We start from the raw sequence: 27,868 nt of genomic DNA on the forward strand, positions 1-27,868 counted from the left end.
GAACCGCACAGCCCGAGCACAGGGACGCGGCCCGCGTCTGAACATCGTGTTTCCTGCCCTTAGGAAGCCCGCTGCTTTCTACTCTCTGCGCAGGGCGGGGCGGGGCGAAGAAGTCCGCTTCTCAGCGGATCCTGCTGCTCGCCAAGCGGCTTTGCGAAAGTCGCCAAACTCAGCATGGACACCCGCTCCAGTTGTCAGAGCCGGTGAGGGTGATGGTGTGGCGTCAGCACGTGGGACGGTGCTGCAGCCCGTGGTCCCGTCCAGGGACGGGAGGGGGCTCGCTCAGCGACCACAGACCCTCCGGTCCTGGACCCTCTGCACCAGCCGGAGGCCCGGCTGCGTCCCGCCAGGCACGCGTGTGAGAAGAGAGACCCACCTCCTTTCCCCCCCGGGGGTGACAGCAGGGACCCTGCGGTCTCAGAGCAATTAAACCTGGGCTCCGCCTCCTTGGCTCCCAGAGGACACTGGGGCGCAAAGAGGCCAGCTTCGTGGGACGTAAGAGGACTGAGGCGCAAGAGGCTTTCCACACCCTCGACACATCACGGGACGCTTAGCAGGCTGTGACGTAAGCACACAGGTATTAAGCGCCCTGTCACCCTAGGGTGACTGCACCAGTTTGTCTAGGACCGGGGGGGGGGGACCCCGAACATGGGACTTTCTGTGTGGAAACCAGGGCCATTTCAGGAGAAGGGGGACAAGTTGGTCACACGAGCTGTTGTCTGGAGGCAGCCCACTATGGCCAACTCTGAGTGGTCCCTGTGGGTCCAAAACAAGGAGAACACCACCTCTCGAGTTTCCGCGGTGCTAACACGGCAGGGCCTTTCCGGAGACCTCACGGCGGATGACGCATCGCCCTTGGACGCATGATGCGCTCTGCCGGGTGACGCTCCAGCGCTCCCGCCCCGTGGGTACCGCCATCCCACCGAGACCGGAGAGGCCCCTTCGACTGCACCCCACACAGCCAGGCGTCCCCAGACTCTCCCCGTCCCTCGACCGGAACAGCTGCTTCTCGCCTGGCGTGCGGACACGCGTGAGGAATCCGAAGACGCTGGGGACAGAGTGGCGGGGCTGGGGCGCAGCGAGGGGCCGGAGGCACTGCCTGCTCAGGGTCTCGGGGCCGCACGCGGCCTCTGCTTCAGCGCTTTGTATCTTAACTACACGCCCTTCCTGCAGGCAGTACGTGCTTTTGTTTGGCCTTTAAAAATAAAACTTGCTGTGTTCACTCTTTGTTAGTTATACCTACATACGGTAAAAAAAAAAAAAAACCTGCACGCGGATGTTTATAGCAGCTTTTTTCACAATTGCCAAAGCCCGGAGGCAGCCAAGACGCCCCTCAGCAGGTGGCGGACACACAAGCTGTGGTCCCTCCAGACAATGGGATCGCGTTCAGCACCAAAGGGAAGTGAGCTCCCACGCCGTAATGTTACGGAGGAAACACAGACGCATCTAACCAAGTGAAAGAACCCAGTGTGCAAAGGCCACATACTATAGGGTTCTGACTCTACAACACCCTGGAAAAGCAAAACCACGGAGACAGTAATGACATTGGGGTCTGCCGGGAGTCGGCGGGGACGGAGGGTGAATGAATGGAGCACCGAGGGCCTCTTGGGCAGGAAAACGAGTCTGTGTATCACTGTAGGGACAGACACGTCACGGCGTCTGTCAAAACCCACAGGATGTGCAAGACCAACAGTGACCCCCAGGGTAGCCCGCGGACTCTAATTAGTAATAGCCGGCTCGTGGGGTGTGACCATCAGCCACGCCAACGCGGGAAGCTGGTGGTTATCGGACCACAGAACTCCCACTTTATCCACTAACTTTTCTGTAACCCATTAACAAATAACGTCGGCTGATTTTAAAACCAAAAAAAAGCGGGTGAAGAGAAACCAGGGAAGATTCTGCTTAACAGAAGAATAGTAACTACCACCAGGAGAAATCCTGACCCAGGGGGCGCCTGGGTGGCTCAGTCGGTTAAGCGTCCGACTTCGGCTCGGGTCATGATCTCGCGGTTCGTGGGTTCGAGCCCCGCGTCGGGCTCTGTGCTGACAGCTCGGAGCCTGGATCCTGCTTCGGATTCTGTGTCTCCCTCTCTCCCTGCCCCTCCCCCGCTCACGCTCTGCCTCTGTCTCTCTCAAAAATAAATAAGCATTAAAAAAAAACTAAGAAAAAAAAGAAAAGAAATCCTGACCCAGACAATTCACGTCTGGCTGCCACCCTGGGAGAACAATTGAAAACAAGTCTCCAGTTTCTCTGTCCAGACGAGAAAACAAATCCAAACCCACACTGCTCGATGGCACGAAGCAGCGGCCGGAGCAGAGACGGGGCACCCGAGAGGAAGACATGGGCCCCGACGGGCCGCGGCGTCCAGCTCCAGGCAGGGCGCGGGAAAGGGCACAGGCGTCTGTCTGGAGACAACCCGGGCTCTGAGCCGTGTGGCTCTGGAAGCCGGGTGAGGGTCTGCCTTGGAAGAAGCGTACTGCCGACTGCTGCTTCCGGGCGAGGGGGTCGTGCGGGAAGAAGGGCAGCCCAGAGCAGACCCTCGACCTCCCCCTACCGCCGGCCCCGCCCCGTGGAATCATCTGGAAACTGCCACGGAAGAGGCCAGGCTGGCGGACGCCCAGGCCAAAGGCTGCCCCAAGGAGGGAACCACAGACACCACAGACACACGTCCTCTCCATGTGTGCCCTGTGTGTCCCCTCAAGTGTGCCTTCCGTGTCCCCTCATGCGTGCTCTGTGTCCCATGTGCATCCTTCTGCCCCCTCCATGTGTGTCCTTGTGTCCCCTCTGTGTGCCCTCTGTGTCCCCTCCACGTGTGCCCTCTGTGCCCCCCTGCCACGTGTCCCGTCTCCTGGCATCTCGGGCACTGAAGCTGTGGTCAGAAGTTAAATTTAGGAGACACACAAGTCAACGGTGATCACGGCACAGCAGCTTGAGCTGGGGTGGGGGGGGGGGGGGACACGTTCGGCTGGACGGGCACGAGGTGGGGGTCCTGTCCCAGCTCGAGGGGGTCAGAGGAGCCCCTAGAGATGAAGAGAAGGCTCCATTCTTGAGCTGACATATGCATCTGCTGTGGGCCCAGTAACGGCCCAGAGCGGTGGGACACATTTAAGTGTCGGTGGCCCGGACAGAGGGCCGGCCGGTCCCCAGAGGAGGGGAAGCAGGGGCCCTACCGGCTGAGTCCAGGAGGAGCGCTCTCCCACCCGAGGTGACCAACCTGCAGGGACAAACACTCCAGCTGCCACGGAGCCTACCTGAGTCCTCCCGGCCATCCCAGCTTGGCGTGCCTCCCGGCAGGGGACACCCTCCCCCGGGTGACTGCGCTCCGCCCCAGGGGACCTCGGGCAATGCCTGCAGACAGTCTGGTCGTCACACCTGCGGGTGCCACTGGTGCCTGGGGTGGCGGCCAGTGGTGCTGTGAACGCCCCACAACACAGACGCCTCCCCCCACAAACAAGCACCCGGCCCCACCGCGGAGCAGGGTCCCACCATAAAAAGGAAGGAAGCCCCACCCTCCTGACAACACGGATGGACCCGGGGGGCCCGGCGCAACCTCAGCCAGGCAGACAGATGCCGTGTGAACCAACGCGCCGAACCTAAAAACGCCGAGTCCCTAAAGAGAGCAGATGGCGGCTGTGGGTGGTCAAAGACACCAACCTCCAGTCACAAGACGGGTGAGACCTGGGGACGTCGGTGCGGCCCGGGGACGAGAGCTAACGTCACCGTAGGGCACACGTGCGAGTCGCTGAAGGGATGTGAACCAGGTTTACGGGCTCAGTTCCCAAGGTGCACGTACACGTATCGGGTGGTTACGCGGCAGCCCGAAGCCAACACGACGTTACAGGTCAACTACGTCTCGGTAAGACCGGGGAGGGCGATGAGATTAAAGAAGAGGCAGTGTTTAAAAAAGAAGACGTCACGGGGACCAAGGTCGGGGACCCCTGTCATTCTGACCCGAGAACGACCAGCGGCCCACACGCGGAAGGAGGTTAGGAAGACGTGCGCGTGTCAGCGCGTGTCCCACGGGGGGTGCACGACAGCTCGTACGCCTTGCCATCCGTTCCCTCCTTCATCCGTTCACTCGTTCGGCAGCTGTGGATGAGCGCCGACCGCGTGCCGGGTGCCGGGCCGGCTGCCCGGCTCAGCCCCCCTCGCCCGCGACTCACGCAGGAGTGACAAAGCCCTTTCAAGAACCAAGGGAAGTGTCAGTGTTGCACACGTGTGTGCAGGGTGCCAACAGAAGCACCTCTTCGGACTCAACCCGCGCTCCAGCGAGGCATACTGACGTCCCCCCCCACCCGGGACCTGCCTCCAGTGTCCGGGTCATGGAAATTCGGATCCAAGCCGCGTTCCAGCATCTTGGTGATCTTTTCCACCGAGCGGTGCTGAATGTGGTCCGTGAACTTTTTCAGATTGGTCTAAAGAGAAAAACGAAAAGACAGAAATGTCTTAACGGGTCGCCGGGAAGGTTCCTTACAGGGTGTGCCCTGGCTTCCGCCGTGGAGAGGGAGCCGCCCCCCGCCCCTGCCCCTGCCCCCCCGCCGGGCGCTGTGGACCCACCAGGCAGCGGCTGGGCGTCTGGAAGCCCAGCACGTGGCAGGCGCAACCAGGCCGCCCTGGATGCGGGTTTCAGAAATCTCTCGCCTTTCAGCCTTTCACTGTCGCCAAGAGCCACAGGACTTTCCTTTGCTTTTGAAAGGACAAACCAGCTGGGCCCCTTTGAAAAACTAGTTTCCCGGGTCCACCCAGGCCGTCAGACTCCACCTCCGGGACGTGAGGCCCAGGGACTGCTGTTCGTGTTCTGTCGTCTCTCAAGCAGCAGCTGCGACGGAGAGCGGACAGGGCAGCCTCCTGCTGGGCTAATCCACTTTTGGGTGACCCCGTGACTACGTGGAGGGAAACAGGGACGCCCGGGCACAGAGCGATTCAAGGTGAGGAGAGACATTCACTTTTCGGGAGGTCAGAATGATCCGTGGGTCAGCCCTGGCGGGGAGGGATGTCTCCCCAGCTTTGCCCGGCCCCGTCTGCGACAGGGAGCAGACGGCCCCCGGGCTACCTGATGCCGACCACGGTATCCCGTCTGCCTCCACCCGAAGACGCCAACCCTTGCCGCTGGCCGGATTCTGCAGCCCCCTGCACAGGGCTCCCCCCACACACCGCAGGGACAGTAGCGAGGGCTCCGGGACCTCCGGCCCGTCGACACAGGCTGGTTCTCCGCCCGAATGTTTTCTGTACATTCCAGGGCCAGAATTAACAGATGCCCAGCGACACAAGAGACACTGGGTGTCACTTAACGCTTTCACTGCTGTTTACTAACCAACGTTCTTATTAATCCGAAAGCACGTTCTTATCTACACTTCAGAAAGTAATCAGAACAGCCAGAAGCTTCCTCCAGACCTTGGGGTCCGAACACGGCCACCCCGGCAGATTCCAAGGCTGGGCAAGGAATGTGCACGCGGGCCAGGAACATTAGTTGGGCCACAAAGTTGTCAGCACTCAGAGGTGGGGGACATGCCAGAGGGCAGAGAGCCGGCCACATCTGGCAACTTGAGCACAGAAAGAAATAACGGCGTACCGTAACCGCTGAGCACGGTAAAATCCACGCGTCTACCGCGGCACAAATCGGGGACAGGACAAAAGCCAGGGGAAGCCGCTGGCTGAGAACGCCCTCCGCGAGCTCACCTGGACGGCACCGGGACAGGCGAGGGGCAGGGTCCAGGCGGCTTCCTGATGCTGGCCCTCCCTGGGCTCACATCCTCGGGCATCCTCAGAAATCACACATCCTTTCCAGCACTAAGGCAGATGCGGCCACGCGCTCCAGCCCCAGCAGCCCCTGGACACGCACGGCGTCCCCAACCAAGGGCAGGAGCCCCGCCAGCAAGCCAGCCCTCACGGACCGCAGGCCCACGGCTCTCCGTCTCAACCCTGCCGGCCACGTGCAGGTCTCACCTCCGGGCGGTTTGTGCGAACAGCTTTTTCGCTGACTCTGTGCTCAGTGCTGTCCTCCCTGTCGCCAGCGGCGGCTCAGAGAGAATGGCTACCCCTCCTCCCAGAAACACCCGGGGGGACGTGCCCACAGCAGCGTCCCCTCCGATGCCAGTCGATGCACAAGCATGCTTTCGTCACACAGGAGGAGAGGAGAGCCACATCCAGGGGCTCTGGTGGGCGGACGCCCTCCCGGGCACCAGGAAGGCGCGTTCATTTGTGTGGTTTGGTCAGGCCCACGGGGGCCACGCCAGCGGAGGACACGCAGGTGCATGCACCTTGCCCCCGAGGGCACAAGTCCGGACCCACCCTGCGGCGGGGTCCCACCTCCGAGGAAACCTCGTGGCCCCCTGATCCGTGGAGACGGCGATGCCACATAAGAGACACGAGGCCGGGTGTGGAAACGGCAGCCGTCCCCGCCTACCTTTGTGTGCAGCTTGGCCAACTGTTTCTCATCCAGGTTGGATTGCCTATACACCCGCTTCTTGTATCGAAACTGGCACAGAAACAGAGACAGGAAGAAAGAAAACACGTGAGTACGTCACATGGTGTTCAAAGGCCGCCTCGCGGAAGGCAGGGGCCCCACCGCTAACTCTCCCGGGGAAACTAAGCACAGTCGTCCCACAGACCCCTGACGTCGCAAGAATGACACCTGCAGGGATCCGCAGCCGCGGGCTGAAAAGCCACGGACAGGAGAGGCACCCAAAGGGACGAAGGAGGCGCATCCTCCCACAGAGAAGCCACGCAGGCGCTCCTCTGCATTAGTGGTGATCGGGGTCCTCATGGCCGCGCGTGTGGCCCCGTGGACAAATCAGGATGTTTCTTGGACGTCCTCCCCCACCAATGTGCATGAGAAGACCAGCCCGGCGAAGCCAGTGTCCCCTGTGCCTCAGGCCTGGCCCGGGCACTCCCTGCAAACGTGCACCCCCCCCGCCCCCAAACTGGAAACCACACGTTTTCCTCCGACGTGGGAAGTGCCCAAGAACAACGTGCAGGTGTCAGTCGGCCTTGAACCCCAGCACCTCTGCCTCAGGCCACGCCCGGAGGCCCCTCGGAGATAAAACGTGCCGGAGGTGCTACTGAAGGTTGGGGAGGGCACCAGCAGTTTGCGGGAAGACTCCCGGTCAGGACACCTGTTCGGTTCCAGCCCCACCGACGTCCCGCCAGCCCGGGGCGGACGCTTTCCCGTCTCAGACTCCGGTTCCCGATCTGTCGGTGGGGACACCCGAGGACGGTGCGTGGGCGTCCTGGCCCGGACCGGCTCTGGCCAGATGCGCCCCACGCCTCCCTGGGTTCCGCCACAGCCCGGGGGTTTACACGAGCACGGGTGGGGGTGGGGGAGGAAGGACGGTGTGGGGCAGCGGGGGCGGGGGGGGGGGGGGGGGGGCGGCGGGGGCGGGGGGGCCCATCCTGGCACCGACTCTAACTGCACATACAGGGTCCGAACTGACAAAATTCCTGTCGCACAGACTGAAACCGGGCTTTCTGTCAAGTGTCAAAACAAGCCCGTGGTGAAGCCAGGAAGTTTGGTGGAAAGTTCCGGGACCACGGGCGCTGGCCGCGGGCCGCAGGCGTCCGTCTCCCCTGGCTGGACCGGCAGCAGGGGCCCCAGACCCGGTTTAGGACTTCTTCCCCCGGTTCTAGACTCGAGCAGGACCGCGGGCTCGTGTGCCCCGCGCCCTGGGCTGCACCCGTCAGACCTCCGAGGTTTCGGGAGCCACGAGGGGTGACGTCGGGAGAAGTGGGGGCTCACTGACTGACGCCTCTAAGGGAATCCGAGTCACCGGGACTCCTTCGGGGTGTAAAAAGACGCTGGGGCCGCGAACGTCCCCTGGAGGGACGGGAAATGCTCAGAGGAGGAGGACTGCTTCCCGAGGCGCCCTCGCGTCTAGCCTGTGGCGACGGGGACGCAGCTCCCAACACAAACCCTTTCCCTGCTCTTCTCTCAGTGCTTCACACGCAGCCAACCACATTCTACCAACATTCTCAGGGGCAAAGAGCTCACGGCCACGGCCGCCCCGACCGGTGGGAGGCCAGGCCCGTCTCCCTCCGCCCAGAGGATCACCTGGCGGGACGGAGGCCCAAGGAGACGAGTAAACGGAAGTACAGTCCCTCCCCCGTTTGTAGGAGATCGCCAGCAGCCCGTGGACGCCCTCCCTTGAGCCTCACGGCCCCCCAGGAAGGCGGGAGTAACGTCCCCTCGATTTCAAAGCCGGGAACCCGAGGCCCAGAGAGGCTGGGTGGCAGGCCCAGGCCACACAGCTACCAGGAACGAACCGAGCCCCGTGTGGGGTGACGCACACGTGGGAACAGAGGCGCCCCCCCCCCCGCCACAAACCACCCCCTCAGCCCCTTGACACAAGTCCTTGGACAGGACGTGGGAGGGAAGGCGAGTGTGTCCCTGCTGGAGTCCGCGGCACTGCCCTGCCCAGCTTACAGGGTGTCCCCACACCCTCTCCTTTGGTTCTCGGTGCGTGGGGGACCGGCCGGAGTCACCCTCTGATCAAGAGTGGGTTCTGGACGTCCTGGTCTTCTCGCCAGGTTTTACTCCCAATGTGGAAATTCTCAGTCCCCAAAATGAATCGCCCGTTTCCCGTTCCCGGTCTGTCACCTGCCACTCAAGCGTGAGCTCCAGCACACCCGACCTTGACAGTCCTGTGCACGGCGAGCACGCCTAGGAGTGTCTGGTGCTTAACAGGCCCCCGACACGGGATTTTTTTTTTTTTTTTTTTGGCAATGGATACCCATTTTACGGGGAAGCAAACTGAGGTCAGAACAGTGAACCACAGGATGCCAAGTGGCACCCCATCTTTTCCTCCACTGAACCCTTCCCTCTGGTCTGACACATGTTCCATCCAAATGGGGGTCCCGATAACCTCAGCCTCAAAGTCTCTATCAAGCCCAGAAACGTGCAGATTCGGTCCGGCCTCGGTCCATGACCTCTCTGACTCCAGAGTGATCTCGTCACTGAGAATATGGCAAAGCCCACTCAGCTTGCTCACGGGCCGGTGACGAGTCCCCACGTGCAGCCCCCCGCGGTTTGAGGAGGCCGAAATGAGCCTCATCACTCGATAACAGCAACGGGACAAATGACCACCTGCCAGCGACTTGCACAAGTGCCTTAATACGTCACGTGGAAATACCGCGTGTAAAGCCGGGGGTCCGAGAGGCAGGGGCCGGTGGCACACTGCGTGTGGCCCAGGTTGCGCACTGACCCTTCACGAGGCAGCCCGGACCGACAGCAGCTCCGAGCCCACTGGTCATTCCTGGGCAAGAAGCAGGAAGGAAATCCTGCCTCTGATCACAGCCGGATGGCCACTGGCCAGCCCACATCCAGGGACGGAAGACTGACTCGGGGAGGCAGAAGCGGGCCCCACTCCGCACCCCAGGACCCGCAGGCCCCCGCGACATGACCCTGAGTCGCACCAAGGTTGGCTCACCCCAAGATTTCTCAAAACAAACGGAGAAGAACTGGCGTGGCCGTCTGAGCTTCGCCAAATCAGGTGCAACCCCAACCTCGCCACAAACTTCGAACTTGGGGGTCACTGCCCTGTTGAAGTCAGATCTGGAGTCCCGCGAAGGTCCTCCCCCCCACCCCGCATCCAGGCCGCGAGGCAGACGCCGGTACCTCCAGGGAGGGGATGCCCTTGCCCGCGGGCTGCGGGTACTCGCGCAGAAGCCGCTCCTCGTCCAGGAACTTCCCGTCGCGCCCGTTGCTGGCAGGCTGGAACAGCCCATAGTTGAGGACGTCCTTCAGGCTCTGGTTCAAGGAACACAGAATCCGCTGCTTCGCGACCCACACAGTCGCGTCCGGGTCAAACCGAAGGCACTTCTGCAGAGAAGGACAAAGACACCTGATCAGTGGCACATCCCAACCGGCACGTGGCCAGAGATGTCAGAGGTGTTTCCACAGAAGTTCTCTGAGCAGCGGACCCCCGCCCCCACGCTTCAGAACGAGAGATCAGACCCTCTTGTCGCCCGGATGGAGACACGGTGTCAACACCGGAGGAGAAAAGCGAGGACTGAGCCACTGGCTTCTGCGACCTTGACTCAGACCCTTGGCACCGGCCGTGGTTTTCTGGTCAACAACGCCGACCGCCTCGGGCGGCTCCCCCCCTGCGTGGGGCTTCTCAAACCCCCAGCGCTTGTGGACACCGTGTCGACCCCCCGGCCACCCAGCAGAGCGTCTGAGGCAGCACGTCCGGGCCCCAAACCTGCACTGGTCACGAGCATGAAGGTGACAGGGAACACGCTTTGAGAGCCGCAGCTCAAGCAGAGCATAGCACGATTTCCCTCGTACGTCGGCCGCACGTCATCTCCGACACAGATGGAGGCCTCGGCTCGTAACCTCTCTGGTGGGAAAGTCCATGGCAAGCGGCTGTGCCACTCCGCCGGACTGTGGACAGACCAGCCCCGCCACTCCCAAACCAGAAAGGAAGGCCGTGATGAAACACAGTTGGACTTAAAAAATCCCATCGGTTGCCAGGAGTGGCAATTTTTTAAATCTTCAAGAGTGTAGACGGAGCCTGCAAAATCAGTCACACCTTGCAAAAGTATAACCGTGCCACTAAGTACCCAAAGGTTATGCTCCCGGGCATAACCTTCTGGGAGATTCACCAACGAACCAGGAAAAGCAAACGCAGCATCACATCTGCTTCTAACCACGACGTCTCGTTTTTTTAAAGACTTTGTTTTTCCACTTTTTTAATGTTGTTTTTTTTTTTTTTTTTTTTGAGAGAGAGCACACGCTGTGGAGGGGCAGAGGGGGAGAGAGAGAGAGAGAGAGAGAGAGAGAGAGAGAGAGAATCCCAAGTAGGCTCTGCACTGTCCGTGCAGAGCCCAAGGTGGGGCCCGATCCCACAAACCATGAGATCGTGACCTGAGCTGATATTAAGAATTGGATGCTTCACCAACTGAGCCACCCAGGCACCCCATGACTTCTCATTTTTGTTGAATTAAAATGATGTTCTATTGAACAGCCATCAGCCGGGACTCGAGATGGCTTTGTCACTGTAAAAAAAACCCTCAAAAAGGACAGGAGGCTGGGACGGGTTCTCTACTGGGGGTTGGGCGTGCCCAAGGACACGGAGGCCCTCCCCGCATCGTCCCGTGCCTCGGCCTCCGGGAAGCACCTCCCCGCCAGGTAAGAAGAACCTGCCCCACTCAACAATGAGGAACCTTCAGCAGGCAGCCCAGGGTCCCGCTGCCAGGAAACCTGACCCTTACACACGATTCACCCGTCCGTCCCTCCCCACTGTCAATGGCTGAATTCAAGGGTGACCTCGGAGCTCCATCAGGGCCACCAGGCTGGGTGAGGGCAGGCTGTTCACTTCGGTGATGCTTCATGACTGCAGCCGCAGCCCCGGCCGGCCTTGGCTGGGTGACGGGAGTATCTGGAGACACAACAAACTAGATCTGCCCGACGTGACCGAGCGGGGCCGCAGATAACAAACACGCCAAGTCCTGTTTCGGGAGTCGCCACTGGCCTCTGGTTCCAACCACACAGACACCCAAGTTCCCTTGAATGCCAGCACCCCAGGCTGACCTGGGGCCCCTGCACTGTGGCCAGCAGGTGAGCACCCAGTGGAATACAGGCTGGCACCTGCTCCCAGGAAACCCGTGGGCCTTTGCAGGTGATCACAGAGCGCCCACTGCCACTCTGGGCGGAGCCGGGGCCACGGAGTCTATGCCCTGGGCGGGCCAGTTCTGCCCAACAAAGAACCGTCCTGCTCTAAGAAACACCAAGAAGACCCAATTCAGAAACTTCCAGAAGGAGTAGGAGCTTGGCGGTCAGGAAGGCCTGGGCTTACAGCCCAACTGGTCACACTACCTTTGTGATCCTGGGCGAACCCACCGGCCCAGAAGTCCCTGTTCCCAGGGTGAAAATCGGAACCCACCTAACTGGAGGGGCTTGTAAGGGTCAGACAGAATGTAAATAATACAGGCCGTTAGGGGTTGAACGTGTCCCGCAAAGCACGCTGACGTCCTGACCCCCTTTATCTGTGCGTGCGATTTATTTGGAAATAGGGTCTTGGCAGATGTAATCGAGTTAAGATGAGGTCATAACAGAGTAGGGCGGGCCACAATCCACTGTGTCCCTCTGAACAGGGAAATTTAGGCACAAACGAGCACGCACCACACAAAGACGGAGGCAGAGACGGAAGCGGTGCATTCCAAGTCAAGGAGCGCCAGGCATCTCCACCAGCAGCCAGGGCAGAGGCCTGGCCCAGACTCTCCCTCCGAGCCTCGGGAGGACCCAGCCCTCCCCGCCCCCGGAACCCAGCCTCCAGCCCCCAGGACCCGGAGACAATACACGTCTGCGGTTTAAACCCCGCAGGGCAGGGGTGGGGGCACAGACAGGGACTCGAGCACTCAAGGCTGTAGATTGACCTCGGCGGACCTAGAAGGTACAGGCCAGGGAGGAGTCAAGGAGAATCTCCGGGGATCCCGGAATGGGAGGTGGTCCCGCCACTGAGATTTGGGAGGGTGTGGGCGGCGGTCAGTTCGGGCTGGGCTGGGCTGTTGGATCGCGTTGTCAGCAACAGAGAGTTGACCCTCGAGTTACCCGTTTGTGTGCTGGCGTCTAACTCGCCGTGTGCGTAATGGACGGTGTGCTTGGGCTCGCGGCCAGTGTGCGCCTTTGTATTCAAGCCCTGTCAGAGCAACCGTCCCGCCACTGCTGGGCTGAGGAGCTGGTTCCAAGTCTTACTTCAGAAGGGGATTCCTACTGGGCGATCATCTGCGTCGGAACGGCTTTGCGGCCCTTTGAGGGCTTTCTTTTGTGCGTGCGGCCCAAGGCCCGGCCGTTAGGTGGAAGGGGAACACGCTTCCTCGCAGCCGTGTTTTACCGTCTCCCCCAGCACCGGTGTCCCAGCACTTTGTCGCTCTATTTTGCAAAGCTATTGGGACCTCAGAGGCTAGACGTTCTCCCTTTGAAAGAAAGGATTTAGAATCTCCTACGTGTTGTCCTTTGCCCTAGAACTTGAGAATCCGAGACTCAGCTTCGTTTTCTGGGAAATGGGAATAATAATGATGGTTTTCATATTAACAGTAATCATCATATGTGTTACATGTAAGCGTGTCGTACAGATTGTTTTCATTACGTAGGAGTATGTGATTACACGTAATTATCTCTACAACAATAATAATGATAATTCTGCTCACTCGTGGTTGTGGTGAAGGGAAATGCGGTTACACCGTTCCTACGTATTAGGATTCGATAAATGTTGACCACTACGGTGTCACTGTCACCATCAACATGATCACCTCCGCCATCACTGTCATCTCCAGGCTCTGCGCTCCTTAAGGTGCAAGACCTGCATCTCAGTCATCTTGTGTCCTCCCACCCATGCCCTTCCCAGGGCTGGTACAAGACCCTTTATGCAGAAGACGGAAGCAGAAGACGGAAGCTAGAGGAATAAAGGCGTTCCCCTAAGCCACCCTTGAATGGCAGTAGCTGGGCCCTAGGATTCCTGACACCCAGGCTATCTTGGCAATCCCCCCTGTGCTATATGAGTCCTCTGGCAAATCGCTCACCCTGAGAATACCTGTGACGGATTGTGAAGCATACCCATCTCCCAGGGCTCTAGGGAGACGGGAATAAGGTACCAATCCTTCTCAACACTTCATCAGGCATCACGTGGTAAGAGTGGGGTGAGGAAAGGTCACTTGAGGTAGAAACCGTCTTTGTGCTCTGTCTGCCAGACTCATCACTCCCCCCAGATTTGTCCCCTGCTGATCCTGTGCTGAGCCCTTGACCTGAAATTCCCATCCCCAACCCTCCCGTGGCTTTTTGTTCCCGGGCACTGTCCATGGTGTGCGTGCCCTCCCAGACAGCTTACTTACTCCTCCCTTGGGGCATCCACGGGGGCTCATTTGAGCACTTATGTTCAGCTTCTCCATCCTGTCTGAGAGTGGAGTCTCTCACCGCCTCCAATATGGCCTAGGGCTGGTTTTCTCATTGTGGTGTTCGTGGCTCCCAGCTGTCATTCATTGACGGGACTACCCACGCCAGGACTGCCCTCGCAGCAGGGCTGTGCCTGATGGGCTGCTGGGGAAGGACGGGAGTCGAGGAGGGGTAAGTGAGGAAAGGCAGCGGGATGTGTCTGGTGTCTTCTGAGCTGGCCGCACGGTGGGCTTTCCTGGAGCCCGGTGTGAGCACGTAGGTAGCACCCACCACGCATGGAAGGAGAGGGGTTACCTGGCACGCCAGGCCGTGTATGTGCCCTGTGCACCTGCACCTCCAGCTGACCGTCCCTTCCCTGCCTCGCCTGCCAGCTGAAATCATACTCACTCTCCCAACAGGGCCCAGGACTCACCCTCTGTAGCGTCCCTCCAAGTTGAGGTGACCACCGAATGTCCCGAACAGAACCCAGGGAGCTGATCTGACTGCCCACGGACCACAGCCCAAGCTACTCGGCTGACCGCTGCTCCCTCCTGTCCAGCCTGTGGTCACCGCCTCTCCATCCTGCATGTACTTTGCCTCATGACATTTCAGTAACCGTCACTCTTTGATCTCCTGGTGCAACACCCCAAATGCCGAGACGTCCAGAGCCACCTGGAAACCTCCCAGAGTGTCTGGGCTGGGCTGCGTGGCTTAAGATACCAAAAAACTGCACGAGGATGTAATGACATCCCCAAGACCCAAATCACAGCGGCTTCTCCCTCAGGCCTGATGAGCAGAGCATTCGTGGTAGCTTGGGAAGGGAGGTGGGGCTGACAGGGCAGAGAACCGCGAAATCTAACAGGGAGAGCAGGACTCGGTGACCGACATCAGCCTCAGTTCAGGGGTCTGTCCCAGAAACTCCTAGGGTTTCCTGGGGCCAGCATCAGGTCTTCTGAGCCCCAAGAGGCCTTGACTCAGTGGAGAGAGGCACACTCGAATACAGGGAAACCATCCACATCTTCTTCTGAGATGTCCCCCCTCAATCCTGTGCACGGCCCCCCCCACCCTGCTGATTAGTGTCCCTCCCTACTCCAGACTATGAGCTGCTCCATGGGAACAAGGCTGTGTGTCTATTTCTTGGCACATCCACACCTGAAGCTCCGTATATACTGATGGAAGCGAACCACACTGAACACAAGCCTCCAGAAATGGAATGCTCCTGGGTGACATAGCCCGACACAGAGTAGGGTCTGGTCTTGACCACAGTGAGGATGGATGCTGGGAGCTGCTGTAACCATGGGCTCGCCCTACACCCAGGACACTGGGAACACATTATCTCGTTAAGATATGGCAAAGATCCAGAGAAGGCAGACTTGCACCCGTGTTTGCAGAATTGTAAGCAGTACAGCTGTGGTCGGCTGGGTGGTTAACGGTATGAAACTCCACCCTTCCACTGGTAAAGCTCACGGCCAAACTCAAGTCTAAAATGAAGAGAGTGAGAGGCGCCTACTCTCCTGCTTGGTCACCATGAGTCGTAGCCGTTCTGCAAGATGTGAGGCTCACAACCGAGAATACCAGGACACAAGGGGAAGAACACTGACTTGGACACAGATAGAGGCAGACACCCAGTCTGTCTGCCACGTATGCTGGGTGTATAGGTTCCTAGGGCTGTCGTGACAAAATGCCACAGATGGGGGCTTAAATCATACACATTCACTGTCCCCCAGTCCTGGAGGCTGGTGTCCAAGGCCCAGGCATGGGCAAGGCCAGGTCCTCCCGAGGCCTCTCTCCTTGCGTGTGGATGGCTCCTACCCCTGTGTCCTCACGGGGTCGTCCCGCTGTGTGTGTCTGTGTCCTGATCTCCTTTTTAAAACACGGCTCCTACTGGATTAGGTCCCACTCCTATGACCTCATTTTACATGAATCATCTCTTTAAAGACCCCACCGGGGCGCCTGGGTGGCTCGGTCGGTTAAGCTTCCGACTTTGGCTCGGGTCATGATCTCACGGTCCGTGAGTTCAAGCCTCGCGTCGGGCTCTGTGCTGACAGCTCAGAGCCTGGAGCCTGTTTCAGATTCTGTGTCTCCCTCTCTCTCTGCCCCTCCCCTGTTCATGCTCTGTCTCTCTCTGTCTCAAAAATAAACATTAAAAAAAAAATTAAAAAAATATCATTTAAAGACCCCACCTCCAAATATACTCACATTCAAAGATGCCAGGAGTTAGAACTTCTGCAGAGGGATGGGGGGGGGGGGGACAACTCAGCACATAACACTGTGACCATGGCCAAGTCTCTGCCTCACACTAAGGACCACAGGCCTGGGTGGGCCATGTCTGAGGTGTCGACAAACTCACACAATCCATGAAGGATCAAAACCCTTGTGCTCTGGGGTCATGTGCCCACCAATGCCCAAGTGGACATCTCTTGTTTTGACTTGCAATAACACGGCAAGAGAATTTCATGGAAAAGAGTAAACCGTTCTCCACATCTGCTCTGGGTCCCGTACAAGGGGGATGATGGCAATCGTTGTTGTGTGAGGTCTTACAAAGATCGGGAAGGGGGTAGACAAAGCTTGAAAGAATGGTAAATATCACACTGCATAAAATAAACACTGTGAGAGTGCCCGGTCTGGAGGTCAAGTAAAGAACCATCGACACCACAAGGTCGGATGGCACAGATACTCTTGGTCCACTACATCCAGCACATCTGTTCGTTCGTGTTCCCCAGATGACACTTCAATCCACCGCACTCTTGACTTCCACCCGGAAGAGTTAAAAAAACAATGAGGATGCCAAAGCATTCGGGGGTCGTGATGCCAAGGGGACACTCCCTGGATCACCCTGTGGGGACCCAGAGCTGGACACACAGACCCGAGGGAGGATAAATATCCCAGCTCTTGGAGCACCTGCAGGCAGCATCCAGCAAGAACTCAGGATATTCTGAAAGAAATGCAGGCTTCTGAGCACATCACGCATTGCAAAGAAGTGCATTTCACAATTTAAGACTTCCTCCGGGCCACGCTTTATGTCATTATCAGTCCCTTTAAGATACAGTTTAAAAGAGCCATAATAGGGGAGCCTGGGTGGCTCAGTCAGTCAAGCATCTAACTTTCAGCTCAGGTCATGATCTTATAGTTCGTGGGTTCGAGCCCCGCGTGGGGCTCTGTGCTGACAGCTCGGAGCCCGGGGCCTGCTTCGGATTCTGTGTCTCCTTCTCCCTCCGCCCCTCCCCACCCTTTCAAAAATAAACATTAAAGAAAAGTTAAAAGTAAAGAAATTAGAGAGCCATAACACACAGAACTTGCCAGGGGCCATTTCAAGGGACACTCAGGCATGTTTGCGCCTTTAACAGCTGTTCACGTGCAATCCGCAGATTTGCCCACCTCCGAAATACAGCCAATGCCAAGGCAACCCAAACCGGGACTGGGCAGTTTCCAAAGGAAACACTGCTCCCTGCTGTGCACAAAGACCTCTCGGGCTGGAACCTGTGGGGACAAACAGGCAAGCGCCCTCACGGCTAAGGCATGAAGATTAAAATAAGGGATTCCGAGGGAAAAGGAAATGCTGGGTGACCTTGACTGAGGACAGCCTCGTGCGTGGATGCTGAAGGAAGGCCAGGAGTCATGAGGGTGCTTCTGGATGTCTGAACGCTAATAAAGGATAAAGTGGCCGTGGATTCGTTTTTCCAATCGGAATAAGTCCTTTCAAACCGTAAAAGCCTAACTATCACCTGGTGCTCGGTTGAAGCGACGGGCGAACCGCGTGCTGGGGCTGGTTTTTAAGGGGCTAACTGGTGGTCCTCCGCCATTGTCAAGGTGACGGTAAACGGAGAGGCGCCGCTCAGAATCTGCGGGTGGCCCACGTCTCCAGGGAGGGGAGGTAATTCTTCTCTCCTGATGGCCATCATCAGGCGGCCCCCGGAAGCGGAGTCGGGGACAGGACGTTTGGGGTTGGGGCCACATGGTTGCAGCTGCTGACACGTCTTCTCATGGGCTCTGGAGGTCAGGACTAGTGCTCCTGAGTCTAGAGGGGAACAGGGAAAACTCAGAACGGCTCCCAGAGCCACACAGCTGTAAGAGGTGCAGCTGTAACTCACAGGCCCAGAGGCAGAGCCGGACCCGCCGGGTCCCAGCAGCACACGGAGCCATGGGCCAGGAGGGCTGCCCTGTCAGGGGTGTGACGTGGACGGGAGATGGGCAGGGGCCGGGGAGGTGGCGGTGGATGCCACACGGACACTGTGGGGAACGAGCCCCCGTCCATCCAGGGAGGAGGTGTGAGAAGAGAAAGGTCAAAAATGGGCGGGCAGGACTCAGACCCAGCAGGACGAGTCACAGAGATCTGACCACAGAAGGTGCTGGAAAAGCGCCTCGCTCTTGGATCTGACGCAGAAAATTAAATATTGACGGTTCGGCCCTGGCATGGCCACCTTCTGGGTAATTCTTATCAGCCTGGGACACCGGGGGAGGAGGAGACGTCCTAATCTTCACCAGCGTGGCCTTTGGAACCACAGTGTTCCCAACACAATGTGGGATTTGCCAAGGGTTTTTTTTTTTTTTTTTTTTGCAGAATGTGTAATCATTCCAGACCAAAGCCACTTCCCCAAACAGTACCTTCTCAGAGAGAATAAGCTTAAGAAGAAGGGCACAGCAACTCAGACATTTGTCACACGGGCTACGGAGACCCCGGCAAGCCAGGCTGACCTCTCATGTATAAAACATTACCCTACTACCTAACAGGAGACGTAGCATGGAGTCCTCACAACACAAAACCGATGCTGGTTAAAGAGGGTTGTCTTATTTTTGTTTGTCTTTTTAATGATGGACATGGAAGTAAAGCCCCTCTCAGCCTTCAGCAAGCTGCCCTGCCATGATCAAGGCCTCCTCTTGGAGCCCTGGCCGTGCTTTAAACCACTTACAACCCACCAGTTCCCTGATTAAAACTGTAAACTGTAAACCACTCCATTTAAGGACAGGGAGGTCGGTGATCATCACCGAGAAAAGGGAGGCAGAGGGAAGTCGGCGGCCCCCATGGGTGGGGGGCTCTCTTTGGCCTTAGCAACCAATGAATGAAACCACAAAGAAAACCAGAGTCCATGCCTTCCACGTCCCCAGAAAGCGATCCAAATGGGGACTACAAAGGACACAGGAGGGTCTCTCAAGGAAGAGATCAAAGATCCAGACCATCTGTTTCTGTAATGAAAAAGGGAGGGAGAGACAGACTGAGAGATGGAGAGATGGGTGGGTGGGCAAAGGGAGGGAGGGAGGGATGGGTAGTTGGATGGGGGGGTGGATGGTTGGGGGAGGGAGGGATAGAGGGAGGGTGAGACGGAAGGATAAATGGATAACTGATGGATGGATAATCTAAAAGACAAATCTCAAGAACATACCTGCCAGGTGGAAAAAATAAGTTACAAATGACATGCCCAGTATGATGCCGGGTACATATGTTCGTTTTTACACGACGCAACACTATACAGCGATCACTGATACATACAGGCAGCGAGCAAGAGGGATTCACACTGAATTTAAGACAGCGCTTCTGCTGAGGAGAGGGGGCTGGGCGTGAGGACTAAGGGTGACTATGACCTTATCGGGCCAAGCGTTTTAATCCTAGGATAAAAAAGTGACAAAATGCTCACCACTGTCAATGATTCATAATAGATAGATACAATGGTATTTATGACATCATTCTTTGTATTGTCCTGTATTTTCAGTTTTCCGTATATTAAAAAAAAACAAACAGCATCATACAAAGACCTAAGGCGTCTCTCTGCCTCTTGGGGGTCTCCTTGGCGGAGATGGGAGTCAGCCATGGGCCACACTGCATAGTGTCAAAATTCTTGAAGGAAGAACATTATCACCATCGTCTCCATCGGCCCCCTGAATCCTCCTGACTTTTCTTTCAGGGCAGAAAATGTGCTCAAGCCAGGGTCAGGTACAACTGATTTTCTAATGAAGTCTACCATCCCAAACAAATTTCCTTTCGGTCAGCAAACGGGTGGGCAGGAAAGAATACATTCCAAGACAGGAAGATCCGGAATCATCAAAATGGCGGCCTGAAAGACCAACACATTTTTGGACGTGAGAGTTTTTCACCTCCATGTTGCCTGGGCTACTCGATGACACGTGAGGCCATTTAATGGTGGCTTTCAAGGCACCAATGTGGTAAGCACTGGCCTCAGGGGCAGACTTGAGGGATGCTGGGCTTGCCTCCCACAGGAGAAGCAGACAGCTAAGGAAACCACGGGTCTGTCTCCCAGTCCACACAGTGGGGGATTCCACTGAGAGGGAATGTGCACAAGAGGCAAATCCAGAGGATGTAAAGCAGATGGGTGGTTGCCAGGGGCTGTGCGGCACGGGGAGGGGGGCTGACTGCTGAGGGGCAGAGGGTTTCCTTCCGGGGTGATGAGAATGTTCCAAGAGTAACTGCGCCAACAGGTACACTCATCTGGGAATTTACTCAAACCGGTGGAACCGTGTGCTTCTCATGGGCAAACTGTATAGAAGGAGGATTCCAGCTCAATTTTTGCAAGATATTGTTTCTCCCCTGTACTGAGAGACTGTCGAGACACAGGCATCGCATTTTAAAACTTGTTGACATACGTCACAATTAAGGACCGTTCGGAAGGCCAGACCACACTCGTGCAAGAGTGACACCTCCTCCGATCCCACCGACTTTGTCATCAGGAACCTGTCCGCGGGCCTCCGCCTTCATCAACGCCCCCCTGGCTTCTTGCAGGAGGCTCCTACCCGCTTCTGCTTCCTTCCTTCCTCATGGACCCCACGACCCAGAGAAGCCAAGATCCCCCTTCTCAAATATTAACGAGGTCATGCGCTCTGCACCAAGCCTTCCACAGCAGCTCTGCTCAGATGTCCCCTCCTCACTGGTCAGAGACGAGGGTTCAGATGACGTCATTCACTCTCTCAGTGACAGTGTTCATTCAGCCACACCAGTCGCTGGGGCACAAGGACGCACAAGACAGACCGGGAGCCCCGGCGGAGAGAGACGCTGGCCAAGGAGTCACGCGAGCGTGTACCTGCAGAATCACAGCGTGCGGGACGCAGGGGGAGCAAGGGCCACGAGGCCACCTCACGGAGGATCGGTGGGGGCAGGGGAGGTGCACCGGGTAAGCATTTGATCCTCATCCTTGAAACCCTAAGGGCTCCTGGGGGAGACCGACAGGACGCAGTGGAACTGTGTTTATGCTACGAGCGTCTCCTGCTGGGTGGGCTCTCCTGGGTCAGGGGGAAAGGCGGGGATACAGACGGCAGGGTGACGGAGGTGGGCAGGATAGCCGGGGTCCAAGGGACCCAGAGGGTTCAGGACAGGACCCGGCATTGGACTGGTAAGGCGTCCGGCGGGGATGGACCCCTGCATGCTGGCTCGGACGACAGAATCAGAAGTTCACGGCCAAAACGTGGACAGCAAGGTGTGGCCCGTCCATCGACGGAATGCTCCTTGCCAGTAGAAAGGAGACAAGGTGGATGAGCCTCAAATCTCTTCCACTGCGTGAAAGAAACCAGACACGGAATCGGCATCCTGCGTGACCCCATGAACACCGAATGCCCATGACAGGGCGACCACAGAGACACGACGCAGGGCAGTGGACGCAGGGGCTGGACGTGGGCGAGGACGAGCTGCGGGCAGGCGGTGAATGGGAAGATCCCCGACGCAGAGGGCGGTGACGGCTGCACGACTCAGCAAATTCCCTGAACGTCCCTGCGTGGGTATCCTTAAGAGGAGTGCCTCTTACGGCTTATAAATTGAACCTTAATAAAGTTGTTTTTTCAAGGCTAACCACTAGCTGAGAGGGGGAACAGCAGTGGGACCAGGCGTGGGGGGTTGGAGAGAGAGGAAGGGAGGGTCCTGGCACCCCTTTCAGGCAGCGTGACCTGAGCAGCTGTCAAGGGGGTGCAGTCCGGCCCCCGGGACAGAGGTCGGAGCTGGAGGTGCGGCCGTGGCTGTGGCCATCCGTCGCTCAGACGTGGTAACTGAGGCCCTGAGTGTGGGAAGGGCATGGAGTGAGCCCTGGGACTCCCGAGCTTCATGTGAGAGTTAAGTAGAAGGTGGGAATGTCTAGGGGAGGGGAGGGATTCCCAGCAAAGGAATCTGGTTTGGATGGGAGACAAGTCTTGACAGAGCTGATCCACTCAGGGCCAGAGTGCTGCGGAGAGCCAGGCAGGGGGATCCCCAACCCAAGCCCCCTCCGGAAAGACGGTCCTAGGACACACTTCCGTGAAGGGGACCTGGGGGGCGGCTGGTTTCCAGAAGTCCGGACCCCCATGCGAGAAGACACCAGCGCTCACCTCCCGAGGGGCCAAGTGCAAGGAGTTAGCACGTGCCCAATGACGCGCTCAAAAGGAGCTCTGCAAGGTAGGAAGCCATCCCTGCCCGGATCTTCTAGAACCTTCCGTCACGATGGACGGTCTCTGTAGAACGAGAGGCCAGTAGGGAGCACTAGGGGCTCAGAAATTGCCAAGACGGGTGAAGAAGTCCTAACATTCAAAATCACAGGAACCTCAGATACGAAAAGCAAATGCAGTGGTGTCTCTGCGAGAAAAGGTAAGGGAGGGATTAAAACCTGGGGAAGGTGGGACCTCGCTCCTCCGGGAGTTCTGTTTTGACCCTCAGTGTTACGCAGAAGGGCCAAGGTCGCTTGGAAACCGAACAGTCCATTTGGAAGCAAGTGATAGACAGTGGAGAGTCCCGGTCAGCCGATGCGCGCGGTGGGGAGGTGGGAGCCACGAAGACGCGACGGGCTGCTGCTTTGGTGGAGGAGGTTCGAGTGACTGACCGTGGGGGAGACAGAGAGACAGGATGGATGGATGGGTGGCGCCGAAGTGTCCTCCAGGGGGTCAGGACCACGGCCGAGATGGTTTTTCCTACACGAAACACCAAAGCTGGGCACACTTACATAATAAATGGAAGCATCTACGAAGCGGAAAAGGAGAGACGCGCTTCCCCACAGCTTCTGCCAGGAGGCGGCCAGTCCCTGCGCCTCCGTGGACCCGTTCAGACGGGCGGCAATGACGGACACGTGGGCTGGCAGCCTCCACGGAGCGACTCGGGGCCAAACCCCGAGGTGGCGCTGGGTGCACCCGAGGAAAGCACGACACGGCCCGGCCCCGAGCTCCTCCTCGTGACGGGCCACTCGGTGCGCGGCAGAAACCGGGCCGCCGTGCGCCCGGGGCCAGCTCTGCTCCCGCTTCCAAACCCACCTTCCCCGAAACTATAAATCACAGAAGGACTGCAGTTTGTGCTCTTTGGGGCACATGCCACTGGCTTAAAAGGCCGGGTTTGCTGACGGGTGTAGCCTTGGGGCCCACAGTGAGCCCCCCGTGTGTTGTGCGGCGGCCTGGAGCAAAGGGACCCTGGTCGCCGCGCCCCAGGCCCACCCGGACTGTGCGCCTCGCTCCAGGGGGCCTGGGGAGGGGCTCCTGAAGGCAGGTGAGCCCTGCCGGGGGCTCCCGCTCACAGGTGGGGAACGTCATCCCACTGGAGGGGGGGGAGACTTAGGACCACAGTCACTCTGGGAGAAGAGACAGGTCCAGACGCCCCTGGGGCGGAAGAGGGACAGCCTCACAGCTCCTGGAGACACCACCTCCCCTCGGGTGGGCAGGCACAGGGGTGACAAACCGGCCACGGCAACTCGCACAGCTCCGCCGGGCAGGATTCCAGGGTCCGGCTCACGTCCCCTGCGCAGGACCAGGCCTGGCACGGTCTACACGCGGGAACAATGGCTGCTTTGTTGCTGGAGCTCACACCCGTGGGAGTTGTGCGCTCAGCCTCCAGGGGCTTTGTTTGCCGAGAACAAAGTGAAGACAGGTGATCTTTAGAAGGTTCCGGAAACAATCATACTCTTGGGAGTAGAGACCGAACCCTGGCGGACCTTTGTAACTGCGGGCCTGGAGAGTAGGTCTCTCCCCATCGGTAATTCTTGACAGGTTCCCGAAGCCGCTGGCAGAGCGGTCAGAATCCCGGGGTGGGGGGGAGGGGTGGGGAGGGGCACAAGTCCCCCACGCCACCCGCCAGGAAGAGGTCATGGCAGGCAGAGGCGGGACTCGGGCTTCCAGGCAGGCTCCCACTGCCCTGTGTCCGCCTGACCCGGCGTCGTGTTGACCTCTTCAATGTCCCACACCCCTTGCTCGCTATCCGTGGAGCGTCTCAACAGCCGTGGACTCTCTCTCCGTTGCCACCAGTGAGGGCCTCCCGGGTGTAGACACTGCCAGCTGCGACCAAGGAGACCGATCAAGGTAACAGAGGTTTAAAGGGCGTTTGCTGTCGCCTGGTCCCGCCTGCACGGCCAGCCTGCACAGCCCCGGCTCGAGACCTCTGGTGCTGTGCCCCAAAACACGGGCGGACGGTGGGGGATGTGACCCCGAGCATCTCAGACGCACCCGGCCCCGTGCCGCGCCTTCTGCAAGGCCGCCCGCTGGCCACAGCAAACACCAGCTTCTTGCAGGTCTGGAGGCTGCAGGCCGTTGTGTCCCAGGCCACCTGCTACTCACCTGTCAACTGGGACCAGGAGGGCGTCACGGGGCCTTGGGGCACGGGTGACGTCCCGTCACTTCGTCCCATGGTGGTTACACACTGTGCTCACTTTGTGTGTTTAGTAAGTACGTCAACAACACAGCCCACATCAGGTTGTTACACAAACTAACTGAAATAACACACATCATGCGAACTGCTGGGGCTTCATCAAGATAAAAAAGCTTCTGCACAGCGAAGGAAACACTCAACGAAACTAAAAGGCAACCGACGGAACGGGAGGAGATATCGGCCAACGACATATCTTTTTCTTAAGGTCTATTTTTGAGAGACAGAGAGAGACAGAGCACAAGCGGGGGAGGGGCAGAGCGAGAGGGAGACACAGAATCCGAATCAGGCTCCAGGCTCCGAGCCGTCGGCACAGAGCCCGACGCGGGGCTCGAACCCACGAACCGCGAGATCATGACCCGAGCCGAAGTGGGCTGCTTAACCGACTGAGCCACCCAGGTGCCCCTGCAAACAACATCTCAGATAAAGGGTCAGTATCCAAAATCAATAAAGAATCTATCAAACTCAACACCCCAAAAACAATCCAGTGAAGAAATGGTTAGAAGACATGAATAGACACTTCTCCAAAGAAGACCTCCAGATGGCCGACTGACACACGAAAACATGCTCCACGTCACTCATCATCTGGGAAATGCAAATCAAAACCACAGTGAGACACCACCTGCCACCGGTCAGAATGGCTCCCATGAGCAACTCAGGCAACAACAGATGTTGGCGAGGATGCGGAGAGAGAGGGTCTCTTTTGCACTGCTGGTGGGAGTGCAAGCTGGTGCAGCCACGCTGGAAAACAGTGTGGAGGGTCCTCCAAAAAGTAAAAATAGAACGACCCTACGACCCAGCAATCGCACTACAAGGGATACAGGTGTGCTGTTTCGAAGGGGCACATGCACCCCAGTGTTTACAGCAGCCCTGTCGACAACAGCCAAAGGATGGAAAGAGCCCCAGTGTCCACAGACTGATGAAGGCATAAAGATGTGGTTTATACACACAGTAGAATATTACTTGGCTATAAAAAAGAGAGAAATGCCGCCATTTGCCACCACGTGGACGGAATGAGAGTTTCTTACGCTAAGCGAAATAACCGACCCAAGAAAGACAAGTACCGTAGGACTTCACTCATACGCGGAATTGAAGAAACAAAACAGAGGAACAGGAGGGCAGGGAGCAAGAGAAGAAAAGGAAACAAACCTCAAGAGATTCTTCATGACAGAGAACAAACTGAGGGTTGGTGGAGGGAGGTGGGGGGGGTGGGCTAGACGGGGGAGGGGCGTTAAGGACAGCACGTGCGCTGAGTGCTGGGTGTTGCACATAAGGGGCGAGTCACTGAATTCTGCTCCTGAGACCAACATCGGGCTGTAGGTCAACTAACTAAAATTTCAATAGTAACGAAAAAAGGACGGGACAAAATTGTGCACACAAATTTAATAAGCAGCATCGTGACAGGAAAACAAAAAGACCTTAATACACTGGCCCACGGTGCCGTTACGGGACCGGGGTTTCCCCCCGAGGGAATGCGTCTACAGGACATTGGGCATCAGGACGGGAGGGAGCTGAGGACGGTTCACCCACACGCAACCAGAACACCAGAAAGACAGCGAGTTTCTGCCAAAGTGGACACGCCAGGCAGAGGCAGCCCGGAGACAGCAAAGACATGCCACAGAGGAGACAAGTAAAACAGGCGGGAAGGCACACGGGAATCAGACACGCATTCGTCCAGAGTGAGCGCGCCCCAATTAAAAGAAGGAAGACCTACAAAGGGCAAAGAAGAAGCCAGAAAACCTAGTAAAAACACCAAGAGCTGAAAAGAATAGCCTTCAAGATGGGCCCACGCAGGGCTGCGAAATCAAACGGAAATCCGAAATCACACAACCACATTCAATCAGGGATCGCAGAACAGAGTGGGTCCAAGTGGAAACACCATAATGGAGGACCCGAGAGAATCGCAGAGGACAAGGAGGAACCAGCGACGAAGGCCGTCAGAGAAAAGGCAGACGGAGAAACCCAGGTGACGGCGATGCTGTCCAAGAAACACAGAGCCCAACCGGCAACGCGGAAACCCAGACGGCATGTAAGAAAACCTCCCAGAAACGAGGGGCAAACAGAATCTGCAGGTGGGACGCTTTTCCGGGAGAAACAGAACGGCCGGTACCAAACGCTTCCCGTACGGGAACCGAGGCCACTTCGTTAGGGAGCCGGTTAAAGAAGGAAAAACTCAGGTCACCGACGGGACGCAGCCGAGCGACGTCCCCGAAGCTGTGGGGTGAGGTGGGAAGGAGTCCTGCCTCCGACGGCGCACGGAGAAATCGACATGAAAACTACAGGGACACACGCACAGTCGATTCTCCTTATTCGCGGACTCCACATTTGGGGGTCTGCCCGCTCACTAACATTCGTCTGTGTCCCCAAGTCAGCATCCGTGGCTCTCCCGTGACCACTTACGCAGTGGCCAAGCGTTTGTGGCGTCCGATCTGCACGCTCCGGGCAAGGTAGAGCGAGACGGCGACAGGCGTTTTGGTTCATTCAGCTCATCCTGCGTCCTGCACACCAGAGTCCTTCTGGGCCCTACTCAGGGCCCGTTTTTGTGCTCCTGCTGCTGATTTTGTGGTTTCCCACGGTCGGAGGCACAGTGCAGAGATGGCGCCACGCGGTCTAAGCACAGGACGGCCACGTGCACCGTGTGCTTCTCCCCTGTGGCACAAGCTCCGTCCAGGCGTGAGCGGTGGCACTGTCGGTGTTCAGGGTTCATGAGTCAAGGGCGTGTATTAAATAAAACATCTTCACACACGAATACACATAAGCAAGGCTACGTACGGACCTGTGGATGCAAACGTGGTGACCACAGGCCTGCAGAAAGCCAGCGCCCCCTAGAGCAGCACCTCAGGACTTGCTGCTTCGAGGCGACGTTAGAGCCCAGGACTGCCGCAGACCGACAGCACGGCCACCGAGGAAGCAGGGCCACAGGAACGCTTCCTGAAAGGCACCACTGGACAGTTACGTCCCTCCAGTTAAAAGCAGAATAAAATAACAGAACTACAAACAGAAACAGCTGGCTGGTGCTCCCCCTGGAAGCCAGACCAGACCAGGAGGCTCCTGAGCTCTGAAGCGGGACGGCGGGATGGACGGTGACAGTGAGCAGACAGGTCTGCACCCACGAGACTCGGGAGGTGGGGGAGCAGAGGGGGGTGTGTGTGCGTGCGTGTGTGATGTGCCCGTATGTGTGCCTGCGTGTGCATGTGTATGAGTGCACGTGTGGGTGGGTGTGCACGTGTACATGAGTGTGCATGTGTGTGCCTGTATATGTGTGTGTCTTACATGTGTGGCTGTGTGCACGTGTGTGCATGTGCGTACATGTGTGCCTTGTGTGTGCATGAGTGTGCACGGTTGCATGAGTGGGCCTGTGTGTGTGTGGGTGTGTGCACATGTGCATACGTGTGAACATGTACCTGTGC

General features: G+C 57.9%; 1 protein-coding gene across 13 annotated transcripts in view; it reads right to left on the reverse strand.

The window, feature by feature from the left end:
- The window catches only part of SHANK2 (SH3 and multiple ankyrin repeat domains 2), a 469,884-nt gene that overhangs the window by 394,136 nt on the left and 47,880 nt on the right, over positions 1-27,868 (reverse strand). For all 13 annotated transcript variants that reach the window (XM_040465727.1, XM_040465726.1, XM_040465725.1 and 10 more), the window contains exons 3-5: positions 9,611-9,814; positions 6,407-6,478; positions 4,307-4,415 (exon numbers count right to left, since the gene is read on the reverse strand). In XM_040465727.1, the coding sequence (XP_040321661.1) occupies positions 4,307-4,415; positions 6,407-6,478; positions 9,611-9,814 (385 nt within the window). The remainder of the gene's footprint in view (positions 1-4,306; positions 4,416-6,406; positions 6,479-9,610; positions 9,815-27,868) is intronic.

This window comes from Herpailurus yagouaroundi, unplaced genomic scaffold (genome assembly GCF_014898765.1).
Source record: "Herpailurus yagouaroundi ecotype Mexico unplaced genomic scaffold, PumYag 569, whole genome shotgun sequence".
Taxonomy (NCBI): domain Eukaryota; kingdom Metazoa; phylum Chordata; class Mammalia; order Carnivora; family Felidae; genus Herpailurus; species Herpailurus yagouaroundi.